Source organism: Crotalus tigris, unplaced genomic scaffold (assembly GCF_016545835.1).
Source record: "Crotalus tigris isolate CLP2741 ecotype Arizona unplaced genomic scaffold, ASM1654583v1 scf7180000019264.1261149, whole genome shotgun sequence".
In the NCBI taxonomy this organism is placed as follows: Eukaryota; Metazoa; Chordata; class Lepidosauria; order Squamata; family Viperidae; genus Crotalus; species Crotalus tigris.
The window spans coordinates 699,846-722,804 of NW_024097461.1; the positions used below are offsets into that span (position 1 = coordinate 699,846).

A 22,959-nucleotide genomic window follows, 5' to 3' on the forward strand; every position below is an offset into this window, starting at 1 on the left:
TATATTCCTTTGGACAAGCTGAGGGTGTTGTCTGCTGCTTTGAAGGAGCCTCTGGAGGCAGAATGGGCATGTGTTTGGGTAACATTTCCCTTATGTTTCTCTCTGTATTTAAAATGCTCTGTACTTTAAATCTTACAGAAGATAATCTTTTGTTGCATTGCCTGTGTTCTTTGAATATGGCATTGGCTTTGAATCCTAACAGAAGATCTTGGCTTGTCTAGTCACTGCTGCCAAGACCCTTAGAGAGTGTCCAGCTTGAAACTGAGTAGTCTATCCCTGGCTTAACACGCACAATTGCAAGTGTAATTGGTATTGACTCTTGACCTTCTGAATTCCTTTTCCTGTAGCCGCTGGTCTGAGAAGATTGCATTGGAGACCCTTTAGAAAAGGTACAGATATGGTTTCTCTCTTCTACCCTTTTGGATAAGCATAATGACCTGCAGACTGAAATTGGATATAAGGCTAAATAAAATTTCTCAACACCAGCTCTTCAACAACTGGTATCCATCAGCTGCGCCTCAGCTGGGTAAATCCAAATCACCACAAGGCGGTAATTATCAGTAATACTTGACTCATGGCCATTCGCTTAGCAATCATTCAAACTTACATTGGTGCTGGAAACAGTAACTTATGATTAGTCCTCACATCTATACCCACTGCAGCATCCCCACAGTCACATGATCAAAATTTGGGCACTTGCAGCATCCTGGGGTCACATGGTCATCACTTATGAATGTCTCAGGAGGCTTCTGACAAGGAAAGTCGACGCAGGATGCAGATTTGCTTAACAACTGCTTGACTCACTTAACAACTGTGGTGTTTCACTTAATGACTGAGGTAAAAAAGGTCATACAATCAAGTGACATTCATTTAAAGACTGTATCACTTAGTGACAGAAGTTCTGGTCTCATTTGTGTAAGAGAAAAAAAAACCTGACTCTTTGCTGCCACTGAGTGGTAGATAAATTGATAAGTCAACTGGCTGACAGATCTACAATCATTTTGGATAAATTGTGTTGGTGTGTCTGACAGATGAACATTTCTCTCATAAAACCCTTTCTTAAGTTTCTGCATATGCATCCACTATGCTGAAATTAAGAGAAGCAAATCCTTTGTTGCTTTCTAGTGTTAAGCTAATAGAGAATCCTTCAGGGAAAAATAGAAAAAGTATTGTACAGATTACCTGTTAGTCCTATGAGGAGGCCAGAGCAGGAGACTTTTATATAGATTGACTGTGTCAGCCTGATCATGCTCTATCTTTTATAACTATATGAGTTAAGAAGATATCTCTCTGAGATGTTCATGCACAGTTTCTATCAGTGATGGGATTCAAATATGTGAACAACTGGTTCTCTGTGTGAATGTCACTTCCAGAAGTCCATTCTGGGCCTGGGCAACAAAAAATTAGCTACCAGTTCTGTCGAAGTGGTGCAAACTGGCTGAATCCCACCACTGGTTTCTATATGTGCCAGACCTAATCTACTGTATATTTTCTTCTTTCCCTCAAGGCCACCCTTTTTATTCTCTATGGTACTATTCCAACATATATTGTCTATGGAGATTACTGACTTATTCCCATGGTTACTTACATTTGAATTTCACCCAGGGAAAAATGCCAATTGCTAATCTTACAGTGTTTCATAGAGGAGTTGTACTGATAACACCATAGTATGGAGGCATGTCAAGGGCATGCTGTGGAGATAGCACAGTTTAGGCTGATATTTTCTCTTCTCTATTCTGGGACAGTAGCAAAGCATTACGAAGCTTCTATGTGAATGAACTCCCATACAGAGCAAAGCTAATAAATACCTTACTGTATTCAAAGACCCAGAAAAATACAAGAAATGTTACTTTTGTTGTAAAAAAAATAATGAGTAGACTTGCTTGGATATTATTTAAAGAAAGACTGCTGAAACAGAATGAAAAACAGCTATGCAAGAATTAAAAGTGTGTAAAGCTTTATTATAATGATGGGATAAAAGGGGAACTCATCAAAGTTACAGATGACACCAAGCTGGCATGAATAGCCATTACCCCAGAAGATAGGCTCAAGATCCAGAAGGATCTTGACAGACTTGAACACTGGGCCCTATCTAACAAAATGAAATTCAATGGTGAGAAAAGTAAGGTTTTACATTTAGGCAAGGAAAACCAAATGCAGATGCATAGAATAGGTAGTACCTGGCTCAACAGTAGTAACTGCGAGAGGGATCTTGGAGTCCTAGTGGACAATCACTTAAATATGAGCCAGCAATATGCTGCATGTACCAAAAAAAGCCAACACAGTCCTAGGCTGTATTAATAGAGGGATATAATCAAGATCACGTGAAGTGTTAATACCACTTTACAATGCCTTGGTAAGAATAAACTTGGAATATTGCATCCAGTTTTGGTTGCTACAATATAAAAAAGATGTTGAGACTCTAGAAAGAGTGCAGAGAAGAGCAACAATGATGATTAGGGGACTGAAAGCTAAAACATATGAAGAACAGTTGCAGGAATTGTGTATGATTAGTTTAATTAAAAGAAAGACTAGGGATGACATGAGGGCAGTGTTCCAATATCTAAGGGGCTGCCACAAAGAAGAGAGGATCAACCTGTTCTCCAAAACATCTGAGAAGACAAGAAGGAATGGATGGAAACTAATCAAGGAGAGAATCAACTTAGAATTAAGGAGAAATTTCCTGACAATTAGAACAATTAATCAGTGGAACAACTTGCCTCCAGAAGTCGTGGGTGCTCCAACACTGGAGATTTTTAAGAAGAGATTGGACAACTAGTTGTCTGAATGATGCAGGGTTTCTTGCTTGAGCAGGGAGTTGGACTAGAAGACCTGCAAGGTGACCATGACACTAAACATGCTTTTATATCCTGCAATAAAGGAGGAAAATTAACTGCTATTTCCTATGCTTCCTCTTCACTAGGAACCCTATCTTAAGTTATTGTTCACATCCCACCCTGATTCCAAGCTTCTCTTTTCTGCTAGCAGCTGCTTCACATAATAATTTTCAGCAAGTGGGGTGTGGTAGACTTAAACTTCTTTAAACAATGTTATCTCACCCACATTAATGCTCTAGTAGGATTGTGGCCAAACAACTGAATCATCTCAAAAGCAACACTCAGCCAGACTGGTAGTGGCATCTGAGAAATTTACAAGGTTAAAAGTCTGCAGGCATCTGATGACAAGAGGTGTAGCTCAGAAAGGATTATTCTTTTAATAAAATGTGTCAGTCTGAAAAGGTGCTACCAGACTCTTCTTGATTTAAATCTGCAAGGGTGATTATACCTGTAGCATGCATCCAGGGGTATGGATTCAATTCTGGTGGAAAATTAAAACAATATATTTGTGCTTGTATTTTCAAAGCAATGTATAGATAAGAAATTACTATTGTAAAGGAGATGCTTCTTAGATATCATAAATGATAGGATACACTAATGAGGGAAAAAATAATATAATCTATTAAATGGGATAGAACAGAGTTCCCCAACTTTTCCAGGTTGGTGGCCTGGGAGGGGGAGGGGGGAAAGGAAATGGTTTTTGTGTGAGGGGCAGATGTGTGCACTCATGCATGTGAACACACAAGCACCTGATGTTCGCACGAGTGGGGCTGCAAATGCTCACAATGCTTGTGTGAGGGCCCAAGTGCTCGCAATGCTCATGCGAGACCTCATGCACCTGTGATTCTCATGAGACTAAGGCTGCGAGCACCTGTGACCCTCACACAAATGGGGCCACAAGCACCCATGACCCTTGTGCACGTGGGGCTGTGTACGCGCATCAGCCAGCCACTCACATGGCCCTGTTGCAAATAGGCCACAGATCGGTAGTGGGCCTTGGCGCACAGGTTGGGGACCCCTGCTGTAGAAGAATCATGCCACTGAGAAATGGAATATAATGGCTTTGTTAGGAAAGGAACCAGCCAAGGATCTTAGTTTTCACTGAAGACTTAACAAGCAACAATTATGTTGGTTTCAAGAAACCAAGTATAATTGAATTTTTTAATGTATGTATGTATGTATTTTACTTGCTGCCCATCTCATATCCAATGATTCTGGGAAGCTTACATAAAAACATTAAAATAAAAAAAAATTAAAATCAATCATAGAAACAGAATGGATAAAATTATGAACAAACAAATGAAATCCTTAATGCCAGATGACAAAAGGAGGGAGCCAGACACATAGGGAGGGGAAGGGGGAATTACATTTTAGTCAAGAAGTTTCCCCATTGTGTCCCCAAGCCATCTGGGAGAGCCAGGTCTTAAGGCTCTTTCAAAATGCCAGGAGGGTGGGAATCAATCTCACCTCAGCGTATAAAATGTTCCAGAAGGTAGGAACCAGGGCAGAGAAGGCTCTTATCCTGGAGTCTGCTAGTTGAAATTCCTTGTCTGACAAGATCCATAGTATGCCCCCTCTGCCAGCACTGGTGAGGCAGGCGGGTCCCATCAGGATGAGACAATTCCTCAAGTAGCCTGGACCCATTCCATGCAGGACTTTAAAGGTGATAACTAATATCTTGAATTGCACGTGGAAGCAAGCTGGCAAACAGTACAGCTTGTGAAGCAGTAGTGTAACATGGGCCACTCTAGGCAGTGGTGGGATTCAAATATGTGAACAACTGGTTTCCTGTGTGGATGCTGCTTCCGGAAGTCCATTCTGGGCCTGGGCAACAAAAAATTAGTCAAACTGGTACGAACTGGCTGAATCCCACCACTGACTCTAGGGGCCCTAAGAATTGCTCATGCCACCACTCTGTGCCAGCTGTAGCTTCTGAATGCTTTTCAAAGGTACCCAGGTAGAGGGCATTAGAAGTTCAGAACTGCTAAATCATGGTTTTCTTAACTATTGTTTATTGAATAACCTCAACTGGCTAAAGTTATAGTATATCCTACTCCAAAGCACAATAAAACCATTTATTTACAGCATTTGTTAAACCAATGACCACATTGGCACTTTATATCAAGCCATGCTTGGATTGGGCCTAGTATGAGTTAAATTATGGTTAAAAGCAACTGTGTTGATCCAAACTGGAAATGGCAGCCCTAGATATAATTTGAATCAAGAATGTATATAAACACACACACACACACACACACACACACACACTGAGATTAATTCCTGATTTGTGAATTTAGAGATAGCAAGGAGTAATCAACAAATGGGTCCAGCGCAGTAACAGTGTCTCTGCTACTTCAATATCTTTTTCTATATTTTTAGTATGTAGGTAGGAGATACATTGGAGAATTGGGAAACTTTCTCCCCCAGCTCTGCTTTGCCCACATGGATCCAATTTCAATTGGGCCACTGTGTATTGCATTTGTTTGCTTGTTTTTAAAGAATAGTTGTTGCTTTATATCGGAGTTATAGGCCAGTTGGGTCAATGCAAAAGCCAATTAGCACATATAGTATAAGTGGTGAATCAACACACTGACTTCTTGCTACCTGCCACTTCAATGGTGTTGTACCAGAGTGTGTTTGTCTTATCAACATACTGAATGTATGCTGAGTTCCTTTGCTGTTAAATCTACAGTTTAATTATGCTGCCAGTGACCAATTATCATTTGAGACAGAATATGTGTTCAATGCTGCAATATAATTTATATTACTATGGACAATTATACTATAGATATGTAGTTCCTGCTGAATGATTGAAAGCATATGAAACTCTTGGAGGAAATCTCTCAAACATGACTATGCAACAAACTGCACAATACTCTATGCCAGTGTTTCTCAACTTTGGCAACATGAAGACATCTGGACTTCAACTCCCAGAATTCCCCAGCCAGCTCTACTGGGAGTTGAAGTCCAGATGTCTTCAAGTTGCCAAAGTTGAGAAACACTGCTCTACGCTCAGATCAAATAGCCCTGTTAGGTTCTGAATGAGCTAAAAGAGTTATCTCCTAATTTATCCCTTGCAGCATAAAAATAGAAATATAGAGCTGGCTAGCCACTCAGAAATATAATAACTTAATGTCATAAATTAACAGCACTTGGAAATATGGGGGAAGTTTAGAAATAAATGAAGATGAGCCCCAGATTCCGACACAGCTTTTGCCAACTTAGGTTTTGGGGGCGCTTCAGACCCTACGTAAACTTTATTTTTAAAGAAAGGTATCAATAAGATAGTCCTTGATTTATGGCCACAATTGACCCCAAAATTGCTATTGCTAAGTAAGACAGTTAAATGAATTTTGCCCCATTTTATGACCTTTCTTGCCACTATTGTTAAATGAATCACTGCGGTTGTTAAATTAGTAACATCGTTGTTAACTGAATTGAGTTTCCCCATTGACTTTGTTTGTCAGGTCGCATAAAATGGTCACATGATCCCAGGACACTGCAGTCATTACAAATATGAGTGACTTGCGAAGAAGAAGAAGATAGTACTACTACTACTACTACTACTACTACTACTACTACTACTATTACTTTTGGGGGATGTTTATGTTTTAATTCTTGAAAGGGGAAGAAAGACATTTATTTCAAAAGAGATAAGTATCTATTCCACCCCCTTAGCAATTTGAACACCATATTGAGGTTGTGCAGTGCCAAAACTGCATCCTTTAAGGTGCTGTAGACAGGTGAATCATTCATGTACTAAAATGGAGATCAAATTTGAAATACCCCCCCCAACCTTATCTCCCCTCCATCTATAGATTCATCTTTTACACTGTTTAGAATGGTTCTACTTGGAAACCACTTCTGGACTTTGTGCTTGAGGGGAAAAAAAAAAGATATTATGATTTTGGGTTTTACCGCTTAGATTGATTTGCCGATACAGAAATGGCTAGTGCATATTACCATAGAAATGTACAAAGTTGAGATTTGATTTTAATGTCTGATTTTACTGCAGCATTACAGATATCTCAATGGGATTGACCTCTGAATAACCATATATGGGGGAGGGGAAGAGGGTTGTTATATACTTTTAAGAACTGAACCCTAATATCCATTTTTTATCCAAAGCCAAAATATTGGTTACCATTATTCTGATAATCAGAAATGATAGCATATTCTTTAGACACATCTTAAAAGAAAAACTAGGAGTATCAGCAGGGGAGAAAAACTGGAAGTATGGTTGAACTACTGAAGTTCCTTCCCCTTTTAAGTGTGCTGCACGTGCCTCTCACCTTGTGAACAGGAACACATGATCCAAACTTTTACAAAATGCAAAGTGACATTTCAATATATTTATCCTACTCATTATTTAACACCTCAGGCACTCTTGTCTACATATCTGTTTTTTTTTTTAAAAACCAGCACATCAAAAATTTATGATGTATTTTAAAGCAATTGGGAATTTAATGAAACCAGCATCCTAGGGTTGAATGAACCTCAGCAAGATCGAGATTTAATTGGTAGTGTAGCAGGATCTTTGTCCTACTATACATAACAGCTCATCTGTTTGAGCAACGCTGTGTTGTGTGATCAGGTTTTTTTTTTTTATTCAGCAACGGTTCACATTCCTTTGAGTTGTTGCATTACAGAAATGAGCTGCTGATTGCACTGCTGAACACTTTGCTGTTCATCTCTCAGCCTTTCCTGATCTTGAAGAATTGCTTCCTGTGGGAGAAAAATCAGAAGACATACTTAGATTAAAATTCTGAATCACAGGAATAACTGCAAAGCATAAAAATAACCCTATGTCTCTTCCAAAACCTTTCCATAAAGTTTTTTGGTTCCAGAATCTGAGCAGGTGTTATAATCTTCTTGAGCAAATTATTGTTTTGCGTAAGTAAAATACATGTTTTAAAGTCTCTAATCACCTCGTCCAAGGGGAAATAAAATCATGTGAAGTTTTTCTTCAGGAAAAAAAAATACTGCATTGTGTTAAGCCATGACATTTAATCATGATTTGTTGGATAAACTATCATTTATTTGTTTAAGATGACACACGGTGATGGGCAACTTCCAAACTCCTTTTATGTGACCCTCTTTGGACTATTGTCTTTATTTTGTATTGGTTGAAAAACGCATGCATGAAAACTATAGTTTGGATGCTCTAAAATATGCATAGTAATTTAAGTACCCTCAAGTTCCTTCCCTCCTAGAAATTATGGAAAAAAAATTCACATATGCCCACGTGTTTACCATAGTTTCTTCATTTGCATCACTGTTCCATCCATTGTGACCTTCACCTTCCACTACCAGATGTAGTGTAGACTCTGGATACTAAAAAAATTGTCACTTTCCTACGTTTAGCCATAAAGTCTACTTTACTAACCACAATGGCTTAATTTGTATCATGCGTGAAGGAAAAAAAATAGCAAGCAACCAAAACACATAATATGAAATAGATCAGATTGTTCCCCCACCAAATGGTATCTATTTTATCTACTCGCACAGAACATGCTTTCAAAATATTAGATGGGCAGAGGCTGAGGCAAGTGACAGGAGCTCACCCCAACACGCAGTTCTAGGACTTGAACCACAGCAGCAGAAACCATCTCCAGCGTCATTAAGTCACTGAACCACTGGAACTCTTGGGTTGGACTGAGAGAGAGTGACTGATCCAAAGTCACTCAGTCCTTTTTATGCCTAAAGTGGGACTAGAAATATATTCTTGTGGTTTCTAGCTTGATGCCTTAACCACTAGACCAAAGGATTTATAACAACAAAGAGAAAACTATAACAGATTTTTCTGTAATGTTAAAGTATGGAATTGGTTTAATATTCACCACAGATTTAAGTTGACCAGTGTAGTATGCACATGTACAGCACTAGCCTAACAAAATGCTTTGCTCCATCTATTGTTTCATTTAGCTAGTTTAGGCAGTGGGTGGCACAAAAGGTTTTATTTGCTTTGTATATTATTTTTCCAGAAGTGAATGCTCACCACGGGAATTTTTAGAACTAAAAATCAGTGACTAAAATGGTGATTATTGTAGAGAAATAAATGCTGTTTATTGCTACAATGAAAACCAGTTGTTGACTTGAAATATTTCACAGAAAAAAATGTATGTGCACAAACATATAAGTATTAAAAACTGAAGCTATAGCAAATTATGCTCTGAGAACAATGTAATGCTGTTTAATTAGATCTACTGATATGAGAATCATCATTGCATTTTTTTTGCATCATTTCCTAACATGGGGGAAAAAAACAAAAAACAAGGATCTTGCACTAAGTTGACCTCCAGTCTTGTCTCTTTCAAAGCTGATTTATGTTTGATGATCTTGACAATAGTTAGTTGAAAAACATAAATCACCAGTTACACGAGTGTGTGTTTAACTCAATGTGATTAAAATCTTTATGAAAAACTATCTCAGTTGCAGTGTTCCAGATTAATTAGCTAACTTTACTAACATAAGAATGCACTCCAATACTAGGAAAACGATTAATGTAGACATTAATAATCTTCCTTTGTTTTGAAACGATGTCAACAATAAAACGACTGGAATGGGAAGAGGAAAAGCAGGAGGGGGTGACACTCACAAGGTCTATTCTGATCATTTGAGTCCTTTTATATGTTAGCACCATGGGAGCTATATTTTTCTGAGATGCTCAGTAGCTACATGATAAAAAAGTACAACACATTATCTGTTGTTTTTAATAAATAATATGTAGTCCACATCAAAACAAGACAACATAACTCTGGGAAAGGTAGAGGGTATTTAAAAAAAGGGCACATGTTTTGGGGAAGAAGAGAAGCAGAGCAAAAGCAGTGGATGGGTTGATGACACAAAGTATGCACCCACACATATATGGATGACCCTAGGATTCCATTTGTTTGAAGCATTGTTGTGGTTTTAAAGAAGGAAAGCACTAAGGCTATTTCAGAGCTTACACTTCAAAGTGGCAGAAAACTTTGCTGCTGATTTATATGGAATTGAAATATGGCGGTGTAGCTAGAGGGGGTTCTGGTGAGAGGAAAAATGAGGTTTGAGAGTTATATTACGTTATATTATGGTTTAAGGCTGTGGGTAGCTCATCTTTATTTTAAAATGTAATAATTGTTTGTGATACACTTATATTGTTTGATGTTTAACTGATAATGTATTTAGGTATTGGAGCAGTAAAAATGGAAAACAGACTTAGAGTCATACTGGATGTATGGTAACTTTTAAAACAGTGTGCTGGCTGTGGAATTCTGGGAGTTGAAGTCCACATGCCTTAAAATTGTCAAGGTTGAGAAACACTGTTTTAAAACCTTTCACATATAAACTAGGACTGAGATGTACCTTCAAAACTTACCTGACAGCTTTCCATACGGCATGATTTAGCTTTAAGATCTGTTTTCCCTGCCGACCTTATGTCTATCCCTCGATCCAAACTGGGGAAAACTACTTTAAAGCTATATAATTAAAAAAGACTAGAATATTTTGCTCCACTCTACCAAGTGCTGCAGTTTGTATCCAAAATACCAAATTCCCCAGCCCAACTCAATACATGAATGGAAGAAATGCACAATTTAATATTCCCATAGGGCACTGGTGGTGAACCTATGGCACAGCTGCCAGAGGCGGCACCCAGAGCCGTCTCTGTGGGCCCGCGTGCCATCGTCCCAGTCCTAGGCCTTCAAGCTGGGTTTTATAAAATCTTTTCGCTTTAGGCCTCCGCCACCGTGTGCAAAAAAAAAAAAAAAAGCTTAAATCAGTCAATTTCAACTTCTCGCGGGAAAAAAAAAATCTTGCAAAATTGGAATTGATTGATTGAACTTTTTAGTCCCACCCAGTCTGCTGTTACCACTGCAGCCACGCCCACCCAATTGGTCATGCCCACCCAATTGGCCACACCCACCCAATGGGCCACACCCACCCGGCACTCAACGATGCATAAGTGGGTTTTGGGTTGCAGTTTGGGCACTCAGTCTGTAAAAGGTTCACCATCACTGCCATAGGGAAATATTCAGATATGTAAATATTTTAGCTGTCCAACAACTGGATTTGTCTGGCCAGATTGCAATACTGCTTAACAATAGTGAAATCATAAAAATGATATAAATATTATTTTTGAATACATTACTTAGAAAATAGTATTAATCTTGCTCTCTCTTGCCCCATTCTCACCAAAATTTGTGGTTTAGATTAAAACAAAGCTCTTTTTAATGTAGGGGTGCACACTGCAACTTGCATAAGTACAGAGACTTTCTGAGTGTGATCTTAATAGATCCTTCAGGGATACTATTGCAATTAGGCCAAAATTGTTTAATCTAGAAGCTACTAAGAATCTTGTTTGAAGTCATTGAACAGGAAAAAAAATATTATTTCTGGAAACACAACTTTCCCAAGCTCCAGCAAATGCAATAGCTTTATCATATTAGTTTTAGTTTTGAAACATGGGTACTGCTATATTTATCTTACAGAGTTGAAATTTTGTTCCAGGGAGTTGTTTTATGTCGAACATCAAAAGCAACTTAGGGGAAAGAGGATAAGGAAATGTTGGGAAACTTGCCAATTTCTACCCTTCTCTTGAGTTTTGTAAATATTTACTCTGAGTTTGAAGAGTTCTTTCCTTTCCTTGTCAGTCTCCTCAGCTCTGGCTTTGAGCCATGCTTCATTTTGGACTTTATGTTTTTCTAGCATCACTTGTAGCTCCTGAGTTAAAGGGAAAAAAATCTTTATTAGAAAATTAAGAATATTTACTACCATCTACCAACTACATAAATATACCATCAAATTCACATTAGTTCCCAAGCTTTACTAGCAATTATAACAAGTGAAGGCTATCTAAAGAAATGCAGCTGTAAGTAGCGCTAATCAAATGTATTTGGTTGCGCTTTCCCCTCCCTAACTGGCACTATTACTTTGTCTCAGTTTTTTTTACTCTAGTCAAAGATAGGATGCCCAAGATTTTAAAAAGGACCCAAGAAGAATTTATCCAAGCAACTGTGACACAAAACTGATAAAAAACATCCTCTTATTCCCCCCCCCCCCATTTGCACCACTGATTATTGGAGTGTAGCAAAACAATGGCAGATACAGAAAAAAAAATGTTTGAATGTCTAGTGAATTCTTTGACACATAAAGATCAATGTTGTCTGGCAGTGGCCATTCACCAGCCCAGACACCGAATTCTATTCCTCGCATGTGCTATAATATGACCTTTTAAAGTTTATACTTTCCTTTATTAATATGTATTTTGTAACTTTAATGTCATATTAAAATAATTTTAAATATAACTTTTTTCTATCTTTCCAATATTTACCATCACAGTTCTTTTGGTTTTTGCTCTCTTTCAGCCTTTAAAGTCTCCCTTCTCATTCTCCCTCATAACCAGAAGTGCTTGAATGTAAAGAATTAGGAATTCAGTGACTCATAATGAGATAGAGGCAATGGGAAGATGTATCCATAGACTCAAATTTCCCTTTCCCTCCAGGGGAGCATGACATTCAATACCTCTTTCCTTACCACATCAGCTTTCAGTACACCTAGGAAAACTTTGGTTGAGTAATCCTCATTCTTCCCTTTCCCCTTCTTTCTACTTTATTCTTACTTCCCAAGAGAAGTTATATCTGTGCAAAAGGTGCTAACTCATTAAGTCTGTAGGTTTTTATGAACGTTGCATGTTGTAAACTTCTTGCTCTCTGCTGTAACAAGAAGCCTTAAACTTTTTTTCCCACCCTTTCCTGTGGCAAGAAGTTTTTGCATCTTTTCCTTTTTATTTACCTGATAATAACTGAATACTCTGCATGGTTCACATAAGTGATTCATACTTTTCTTCGAGATCACTGCAGGTCTTAATTCTCACTGAAGTGAATGTATCAACTTCCCCATGGATTATTAATTGCTTTGGAGTTCTGTATGACTGCTAATGTTAACTATTAAATGTCAAGTTTTTATTTGTTTGCCTTGAATGCTATTAACTTCAAAAATATTTCATCAATTGCACTCATTAGTTATTAAGTATAATTTTATTTTGGGTCTCCCAGAAGGCATTAGCTTATTTAAGGTCTTGACAGAACTGGTAATAAAGGTACTCCCAATTTGCAACACTAGTACTAACAGAAATAACCAAAGCCCTACCTGCTGCTGGTTTTTCAGGTTTTTGTCATATTGATCTTTTTCATGCTGAAAAGCCTTAGTTGCCTGAGCCAGTTCAGCTTTTATCCTGCAATGATACATCCATGAAAATAAGAATTGAGCTTCATTAAAAACAAGCAAGCAAACAAACGCAAACAAAACAAAATGTACAAAACAGATATATAGAAACAGCTCTATACATCCATTCACACACATGCCATAATTGAAAGAAGTACCATGAAAACGTATTATATTGCTATGGTTTTATGTGATTAAACTCACATAAATACATACATGTCTCATATTTTAAAGTTATTTTGTTGGGGGGGGGAATCTTCTCCAGCAAGAATACCAGAATACAGCTTATAGATAACTAAAAAAGGTATTGATCAGGAATATTAGAATAGAATAGAAAATAATTTCAAAATCTGGTCTCAACTGGGAAATATATCCTGGAGAAGATGATGATAAACTGTTTCTCTGCTGTTTTCAAGAAAGAACATTTTGACACTGCCTCCACCCCATGAGTTCAGTTCATCTTTTTTTTTATAGTAAATAAGTAATGATATTATATATATGGGGCTTCAGTCCAAAAAAGCCACACAGGCATGCCCTGGGCTGCGGAGGTTACCATTATTTTTCCATGTATAAGACACTGCACTTGTATAAGACGCACCTGATTTTTGAACGGGGTGTTTGCAGGAAAAAATAGCATCTTATATACGGAAAAATATGGTACACTTATGGTTTTTTGCAAGATAAATCTAACTTTCTGATATTTGAGGAAATGATTCTACTCTGTTGAATAAACTGTAGAATAAAAAATACTTACATGTGAAGTTTTTGAAATTCAGACTCCAATAATTAAAAAGCCTTTGTAATCATTTTCATTGCTTGGCTAAATATAGAATGGAAATCCTGGAGCTCTTCTCTCTATATGGAAAAGTATTAATTAACAGTGCTTCAACTTCCATCAGAGATAAAAGGTTGATAATAATTAATTAACAGATCCATAGCTGATAGTATCTTTTAAAAATTAGCCAAGCTTTTTTCATAGCATTTTTTACTACTTGGCCTGGTGATGGTGGTAAAGGTAGGGTGATGAGGATGAGGATAACTGTTACAATTCAGTCTGGAATTAAAGCTCTGAAGTTGAGTGTTCCATCACCTTGTTCTGTGATTAACTCCAGACCAGATAATTGAGCAATTGTACTGAGACAGTGAGTGCATCTTACTTTGGTATCTGACTCTCAAATACAGCTTGGAGTAGGAGTTGAGGAAATACTTGACATTTATTCAGTTAATAAAATTAATAATAGTCATAATGAAATGTAATTACTCTATTCTGTTACAACACAATGCCTGCTATTTTAGCAGCCATTTCTCAACATTCAGTGCTAATTAATTCATTTGCCAAGGAGTATATCATGAAGACAAATATTTAATTGCTAGTTTAATAGCTAACTACAGAGTAATTAATCTGCTAAGTAAAGATGATGCTGAGGTAATCTGGGAAATCTTTATCAGTGAATGATTTAAAGAACATATAATGGGTCCCTCCTGCCAACATTTTATTCTGAAATGACTTGCAATATTTTAGGTAGCTTCTTGGGAGACTATGTATGTAGGTCAAATGCTAGATAGGCAGAAAGAAATACATAAAACAGATCTTGCACTAACAGTTCAAGTGCAGCTGCATTCAAAAGAATTCACAATAGTTAACAATTATTTAACATTATATTTGTTTATTAACCTTCACAATGATGATTATCTCTGGTTAGGCACATAGCAACATTCATCCCACTCAACCAGTGTGTGGACCTCTTTTATAAGATGTACACAAGAAAAATCAGCACAATCTGATAAAAGTCCCTTTATAGTATACAATTCTTGGATTTGTTTACGTGTTTTAAAAAATGTGCATGTTCCTTTTCATCTAAACTGTTGTTGTTGTTGTTGTTAATTGTGAAGTCGTGTCCGACCCATCGCAACCCCATGGACAACATTCCTCCAGGTCTTCCTGTCCTCTACCATCTTCTGGGGTCCATTTAAGTTCACACCTACTGCTTCAGTGACTCCATCCAGCCATCTCATTCTCTGTCGTCCCGTTCTTCTATTGCCCTCAATCTTTCCCAGCATTAGGCCCTTCTCCAGTGAGTCCTTCCTTCTCATTAGGTGGCCAAAGTATTTGAGTTTCAACTTCAGGATCTGGCCTTCTAAAGAGCAGTCGGGGTTGATCTCTTCTAGGACTGACCGGTTTGAACGCCTTGCAGTCCAAGGGACTCGCAGGAGTCTTCTCCAGCACCATAGTTCAAAGGCCTCAATTCTTTGGCGCTCAGCCTTTCTTATGGTCCAACTTTCACAGCCATACATTGCAACTCGGAAAACCATGGCCTGGACTATACGCACTTTTGTTGGCAGGGTGATGTCTCTGCTTTTTAGTATGCTGTCTAGATTTGCCATAGCTTTCCTCCCCAGGAGCAAGCGTCTTTTAATTTCTTGGCTGCAGTCCCCATCTGAGGTGATCTTGGAGCCCAGAAAAATAAAATCTGTCACTACCTCCATTTCTTCCCCATCTATTTGCCAGGAATTGAGAGGGCCGGATGCCATGATTTTGGTTTTCTTAATGTTGAGTTTCAAGCCAACTTTTGCACTCTCCTTCTTCACCCGCATCAAGAGGCTCTTTAGTTCCTCTTCACTTTCTGCCATTAGCGTGGTATCATCTGCATATCTTAGATTGTTGATATTTCTCCCGGCAATCTTAATTCCAACTTTTGTTTCATCTAGCCCTGCCTTTCTCATGATGTGCTCTGCATATAAGTTAAATAGGCAGGGCGACAGTATACAGCCTTGCCGGGCTCCTTTTCCAATTTTGAACCAATCAGTGGTTCCTTGTCCAGTTCTCACTGTTGCTTCTTGACCCGCATATAGGTTTCTCAAGAGACAAATAAGATGGTCTGGTATTCCCATCTCTTTAAGAACTTGCCACAATTTGTTGTGATCCACACAATCAAAGGCTTTAGCATAGTCAATGAAGCAGAAGTAGATGTTTTTCTGGAACTCCCTAGCTTTCTCCATGATCCAGCATATGTTGGCAATTTGATCTCTAGTTCCTCTTCCTCTTCGAAATCCTGCCTGTACTTCTGGTAGTTCTCGATCCACATACTGCTGGAGTCTAGCTTGTAGGATTTTAAGCATAACTTTACTAGCATGTGAAATGAGTGCAATGGTGCGATAGTTTGAACATTCTTTGGCATTGCCTTTCTTTGGAATTGGAATGTAAACTGACCTTTTCCAATCCTGTGGCCACTGTTGAGTTTTCCAAATTTGCTGGCAAATTGAGTGTAGCACTTTTACTGCATCGTCTTTTAAGATTTTGAATAGCTCAGCTGGAATACTGTCACCTCCACTAGCTTTGTTGTTGCTCAGATTTTCTAAGGCCCATTTCACTTCACATTCTAGGATGTCTGGTTCGAGGTCAGTGACCATCTCATTGTGGTTATCTGGGACGTTAAGCTCATTCTTGTATAGTTCTTCTGTGTAGTTTTGCCATCTCTTCTTAATCTCTTCTGCCTCTGTTAGGTCCTGCCATTTTGGTCCTTTATCATGCCCATCTTTGCATGAAACGTTCCCTTCATATCTCCAATTTTCTTGAAGAGATCTCTGGTCCTCCCTATTCTGTTGTTTTCTTCTATTTCTTTACACTGTTCATTTAAGAAGGCATTCTTATCTCTTCTAGCTATTCTCTGGAATTCTGCATTCAATTGGGTGTATCTTTCTCTTTCTCCTTTGCCTTTTGCTTCCCTTCTTTCCTCAGCTATTTGCAAAGCTTCCTCAGACAGCCATTTTGCTTTCTTGCATTTCTTTTTCTTTGGGATGGTTTTAGTTGCTACCTCTTGTACAATGTTGCGAACTTCCATCCATAGTTCTTCAGGCACTCTGTCTATCAGATCTAATTGCTTAAATCTATTTGTCACCTCTACTATATATTCATCAGGAATATGATTTAGTTCATACCTGAGTGGCCTAGTGTTTTTCCCTACTCTTTTCAATTTAAGCCTAAATTTTGCAACGAGAAGCTCATGATCTGAGCCACAGTCAGCTCCTGGTCTTGTTTTTACTGACTGTATAGAGCTTCTCCATCTTTGGCTGCAGAGCACATAGTCAATGTGCTAAACTAATGACTAATTATTTAGAATAAAGTAATATTACTTTATCTATGGAAAGTTATAGAGGAAAAAAAGAGTGGCGCAGGAGCTACCATTTCTAGTAATGGGTTTCTTGGAAATTCAAATGTTGCCCTGTAAGCAAATGTAGTGAATATAATATTCTATTCACTGTGTTTAAATGGTGAACAGAAGGTGTATAATACACCAATAAGTAATGTAATCTGGATGTTCAAGGAGATTTTAGGCAGATGACCTGTTTTTTTTCAGCCTAGGAAAGTTCAAAAAACCCCTCGCCCCCAGCAAAATGAGTAAATGATCAACTTTTTTGCTGCTTGCATTGATTGAGAGTTATGGAAAATATAAGGGTTAGAACTGGAAGTGTCTCTTTTCCTAGAGAAAGACACAAAAAATGCTTTCAGGCAGAAAATTCCCTTTCCTCCACTGTGAGGGCAGATTGCCATGTCAGGAGTCTCCAAACTTAGTAACTTGTGGACTTCAGCTCCCAGAATTCCTCAGCCAGCATGGCGGCTAAGGAACTATGGGAGTTGAAATCCACAGGTCTTAAAGTTGCCAAGTTTGGAGAGCCCTGATATATGTCTATGCTACTAATTCTTTCTTCTCCTTTTCCATCTCATCAGGAATATATTGGAGCTAATAACATGCCTTTTCCCCAATGATTCCTGTTAGAATTGTTATTAACCTCAACCTGCATTAAATTCTGCAGCACTTGTAACCACAAGTGCCCATCTTTCCAAAGTTTTAAAAGCAGTCAGGAAAAAAACTGAACTAAAGCGGGAAAAGACAAGTTTGGATCATATGACTCATGAGTGAGGCAGAGATTGCAATGATCGGCTAAAATACTCACACAGACTGCCCCCTTTCCCTTCTATGTAACAGTTTCCACCTTCTTATCGTTTCACAAAATAGAAGGGTGATGCACAGATAAATCAAAAGGGCATTTTGATAGCATTTGCCCTTGCAGTTATTCAAGATATTCCCCTGTGTAGATAAGTCCAGGAAATTGGAAAACTAACAAACAAGAAATATAACCTTTCCCATTTTTTGTCCCCAAAGCTGAAATCAAACCATCTGAGTGACAAAAGTGCCATAAATGACCATGGTATCATTAACTTGTCACTTGAGTTAAATTATCTTTCTATATCCCAGAATTGAGTAATTGAGTAACCATGGGAGAATTGCTAAAGTATATTTCCAGGCAGGAAATCTCAACTATAATAATAATAATAATAATAATAATAATAATAATAATAATAATAATAATAATAATAGTAGTAGTAGTAGTAGTAGTAGTAGTAGTAGTAGTAGTAGTAAAGTTGGAAGAGACCTTGAAGGTCATCTAGTCCAACCCCCTGCTCAGACAAATGGCTGTCCAGTCTCTTCTTAAAAACTTCCAGTGTTGGAGCATTCACCACTTCTGGAGGCAGGTTGTTCCACTGGTTAATTGTTCTAACTGTCAGGAAGTTTCTGCTTAGTTCTAGGTTGCTTCTCTCCTTGATTAGTTTCCATCCATTGCTTCTTGTCCTGCCTTCAGGCGCCTTGGAAAATAGCTTGACTCCCTCTTCTTTGTGGCAGCCCCTGAGATATTGGAACACTGCTATCATGTGCCCCCTCGTCCTTCTCTTCATTAAACTAGACATACCCAATTCCAGCAGCCTTTCCTTATATGCTTTAGCCTCCAGTCCCCTAATCATCTTTGTTGCTCTTCTCTGTACTCTTTCTAGAGTCTCAACTTCTTTTTTACATCGTGCTGACCAAAACTGGATGCAGTATTCCAAGTGTGGCCTTACCAAGGCATTGTAAAGTGGTATTAATACTTCATGTGATCTTGATTCTATCCCACTGTTAATTCAGCCCAGCACTGTGTTGGCCTTTGTGGCAGCTGCAGCACACTGCTGGCTCATATTTAAGTGATTGTCCACTAGGACTCTGAGATCCCTCTCACAGTTACTACTATTGAGCAAGGTACCCCCTATACTATACTTGTACATTTGGTTTTTCTTGCCTAAATGTAGAACCTTACTTTTTTCACCATTGAATTTCATTTTGTTAGATAGCGCCCAGTGTTCAAGTCTGTCCAGATCCTCCTGTATCCTAAGACTGTCTTCTGGAGTGTTGGCTATTCTTGCCAGCTTGGTGTCATCTGCAAATTTGATGATTTCCCCATCTATCCCCTCGTTCAAATCATTGATGAAGATGTTGAAGAGCACTGGGCCCAGAATATTAGACTTGCTACTCAATTTTGCAAAAATTCCCACAAAGCAGTGTTAGCAATATCAATTTAGGTGAATCAATAGTCCAAAACTAATATTAGATAAGAACCTATGGTCCTGTGCATGTACCTGTGCAAAGGAAAGAAAGTCCTTAACAAGAAGGAATACCTTGTAGGAAAAAAACCTTGAAAACTAATAAAAGAGAAATTCTGGATAGATGTGTATATTTTGCTGGGCTCACAGTAGTCAGATACACCCAAGGCATACCTCTGGAGCATAAAACGTATCCTGCCACTCTGTAAGAGTTTGACTAACAGATGAACAACTTTGGTTATTTTTTTTAAAAAAATCTTCTGCTAGTAACTACATAGTTCTAATAAAAAACATTTGCTAGCAAAACTGAAGTAAGTCACTTACTGTAACTGAAGGTGGTGGAGAAACTGATGCAGGCAGCAAAGAATATTCTGTCAATTCATATTTCATCTTAGGAATTTTGGTGTGTGTAAAACTGTTTGTCAAGCACAACATATTAAACGCCAATTTAAGTTAAACTTACATGAGTCATAGTAGTTATTCAGGAGATAATTTTATAACTGCTTGAAAAGAATAGTTCGATAGAACATGTGCTGTCTGTATATAGATAAAGTCTCCTTTGAATTGCACTCAATGTCTGATGCAAGTAATTTTCTTGGCAACAAATTGGAAATGCTTGAGCAATGCGTTTTTCCGGAAGTTTTTTTTTGGGGGGGGGAATTCTCCAATGTAGTCTGCAAATTTTCTGGTAGTTTCCTATCTAAGTACTAAATAGATATAACTTGCTTAGCTTTTCAGAATAAAGGATTGGATGGAGGCTGTTATTTAGCTGAAGAACTGAGAAGAAATCCATATTTTTAGAATATACATCACACACAAACATACTGGACTTTCAACTTTACAGTCCTGGGTTGAATGAGAGAGACTAGGTCCAAAGTCACTAAGCTGACTTCTGTGCCAAAGGTGGACTAGAACATGGTCTCCCTACTTTTATTCCAACACCTTAATTACACCACCACACTGGCACTTTCATTGAGGAATACTAAAACCTTTTAATTTTTAATTATTTTTTTCTAATTTCAGCCCACAGCTTAACTTCTTGAATTATGTCCCTAGTCTGAAAAGGACCAAACTTTATCTATCTCCAGCAGAAGGAGAAGCTAGAGGCATACAGTATACCTTGGGATAGGTGATGAAGAATATCTCTTTCTCATAGGAATATGTATTGTGAATTTCTGTAGTCTGGAGATGAAATATGCATTTTTTCTAAATTTGCTAGCTGGTAAAGATAGGTCCATTAACAATAACCTTATAGATTAACTGTTAAGCTATGCCCCATGCCTAATTTTCAACCAGTGCAGATCTTTTAGGATACATATTACAGTATGTGAAATCTAAATTTACACCCTTTAGGAACAGTTGACGCATATTGCACTGGTTGTAATTTCCAGACATTTTTATAGCACAATCAGTTTGCTCCCATTTTTAAGAGGCATGAATTCGTTATTTCATGATTTCACATGATTTCTATGGTTTCTATGCATCATGTAAGTCTGCTTCCTTTGAGCTACTCCACTTATGAACTAAGTTTAAGTAAACCTGGTTATTAACTTTGCTTCATATATTTATTATAATAACTCACATCACACTAGGTGTCAAATTTCCTAAAGCCATTTCCAGGAACACAGTTATTTGGAACTATATTTTGTAATAACAGTCCTTATTAGATGTATTGCTTAACAGTCTGATTCTACCAAAATTATAGTAGTATTACAGCAATGATTTGTTTATAAATTATAGTTAGCTTGTGATTTCTATCTTGACATCACTGGATGTTTCCAATTTATTTTTATAATAATTGTATACTGTAGATGTTGTGTGGTATTTTATTTTATTATATATTATTATTATTATTATTATTATTATTATTATTATTATTATTATTATTATACAGTCAGCCAGATGTTCAGACTGGGTTTGGCAATTTTGTCTACCTATTGAGTCCTTACAAGGACCTGGGATAGGCAGATCTGGATATTTAATGGTGTTACAGATATTGTCCCAGGATGGAAGCTGTTCTAAGTAAAACTGCCTTTTGCAATTGACTGATGGTGAAATTGTCAATGCCAATAGTGTTCAAGTGGTACTCCAGTTGTTTTGGGATTGAGTCCAAGGTGCCTATTACTTTTGGTACTGCCCTTGCTTGCCTTTGCCACAGTCATTCTATTTCTATTTGTAGATTTGGTATTTTGTTATCTCCTCAATTGTTTCTCTTCTATTCTGCAGTCTCCAGGCACTGCCACATCCACTATCCAGACTTTTTTTGTCACTATTATTATTAGCAATAGTATTAGTATTATTATTTTGAAATGTGAGTTCAGTGACACTGCTTCTTCAGCTCTTCACAGCCTACTGACCACACAGGTTTCCCTTGTCTTTTACTCTGCGTGCCCTGTTTTTATTCCTTCTGCTGCTGTTCCAACACACACAGAGTCTTTTGCTTCCTAACTCTGCCTAATACTTTAAGATGTAGCTAGGTAGGTGGTAGGCTGTGTCCTTCTCCATGTATTGCCTTAAATAAACTTTCTTTCATATTAAATCTGCACATTGATCCATGCTCAGTGTAGATTTCGACTGTCAGGAATGTTCATGCACACAAATTAGCTTTCTCCAATCACTTCATTATTATTTTCAGGAATTTCCTCTGATTTTAGGTATGCTGTTCAGTAAGCTGCCATTACTATCATTAGCTTTGAAGGATGGGCTGAATAACTACAACATCATTAAATAGTTGTAGGAATATGTTTAAAATCGTGATGGATAAATCATTTAGATTCATTTTGAATTGAAACACCTTATTACACCGCAGCCCCATTGCAAATATGAAACAGCTGTTCTGGACTAAAATCAGCTGTGTTTGAACTGGAAATAGGCTGCTTTGAGATTAAAAGAGGATCTTTCGAATTGGAAAGCATTTTGGCCTGAAATGTCTTAGATAACCTTGTTTGAAGCATGGTAGGGAAAAATGCAGCACTAGCTCACATATGCTGTATGCACTTAGAAAGTAACCAGTGCTAGTTCAGTGGCACTTACTAATAGATGAATGTGCAGAGAATTAAGTCCTAAAGCAGTGGGAAGGAAGAAGCCTGCTAAGAATAAACTAAAAGTGTTTATTGTTAGCAGACGGCAGAGATTTTATGAATACTGGTTAGCTGATGCTAAAAAAAAAAAAAAAAAGCTTTCCTTTTTCTCCCCTTTCTCTCCCAGAAATTGTAGGAGGCAAAAAAAGGATGTCAGTAGAAAAAAAAAAATACCTGCTGCTTATTCCTTGGATTCCCAGTTCTGAAAAAATCTCTTTCATAACTAGAATTGAAAAAACAAAGATCAGAAATGTAATTTTAGCTCATGAATATTATTTAGTTAAAACAGACATTAATAAGGTCTGTTAGATACTTTTAAGATATACGATAAGGATTATGGAAAGTGGATACTATACATACACAAGCCATACTGAACAGCTTAAATATGATTTTATTCACTTGGAAAATGAATCTGTTTGAAGCA

At 37.7% G+C, this 22,959-nt stretch overlaps 2 protein-coding genes across 7 annotated transcripts in view; one reads left to right on the forward strand and one right to left on the reverse strand.

Annotated features, from left to right (window-relative positions):
• The window catches only part of MFSD14B (major facilitator superfamily domain containing 14B), a 157,819-nt gene that overhangs the window by 37,938 nt on the left and 96,922 nt on the right, over positions 1 to 22,959 (forward strand). The window lies entirely within an intron of this gene.
• Positions 6,818 to 22,959, reverse strand: part of LOC120316147 (tip elongation aberrant protein 1-like) — a 75,367-nt gene continuing 59,225 nt past the window's right edge. For 2 of the 5 annotated variants that reach the window (XM_039361403.1, XM_039361404.1), the window contains 6 exons: positions 22,710 to 22,758; positions 19,780 to 19,870; positions 13,795 to 13,895; positions 12,966 to 13,050; positions 11,433 to 11,537; positions 6,818 to 7,562 (listed from right to left, as the gene is read on the reverse strand). In XM_039361403.1, coding sequence (XP_039217337.1) covers positions 13,827 to 13,895; positions 19,780 to 19,870; positions 22,710 to 22,758 — 209 coding nt within the window. In that variant the 3' untranslated portion in view covers positions 6,818 to 7,562; positions 11,433 to 11,537; positions 12,966 to 13,050; positions 13,795 to 13,826. Of the gene's footprint in view, positions 7,563 to 11,432; positions 11,538 to 12,965; positions 13,051 to 13,794; positions 13,896 to 19,779; positions 19,871 to 22,709; positions 22,759 to 22,959 lie in introns of those variants that run through there. The other 3 variants (XM_039361405.1, XM_039361407.1, XM_039361406.1) reach the window with 3 other exon arrangements.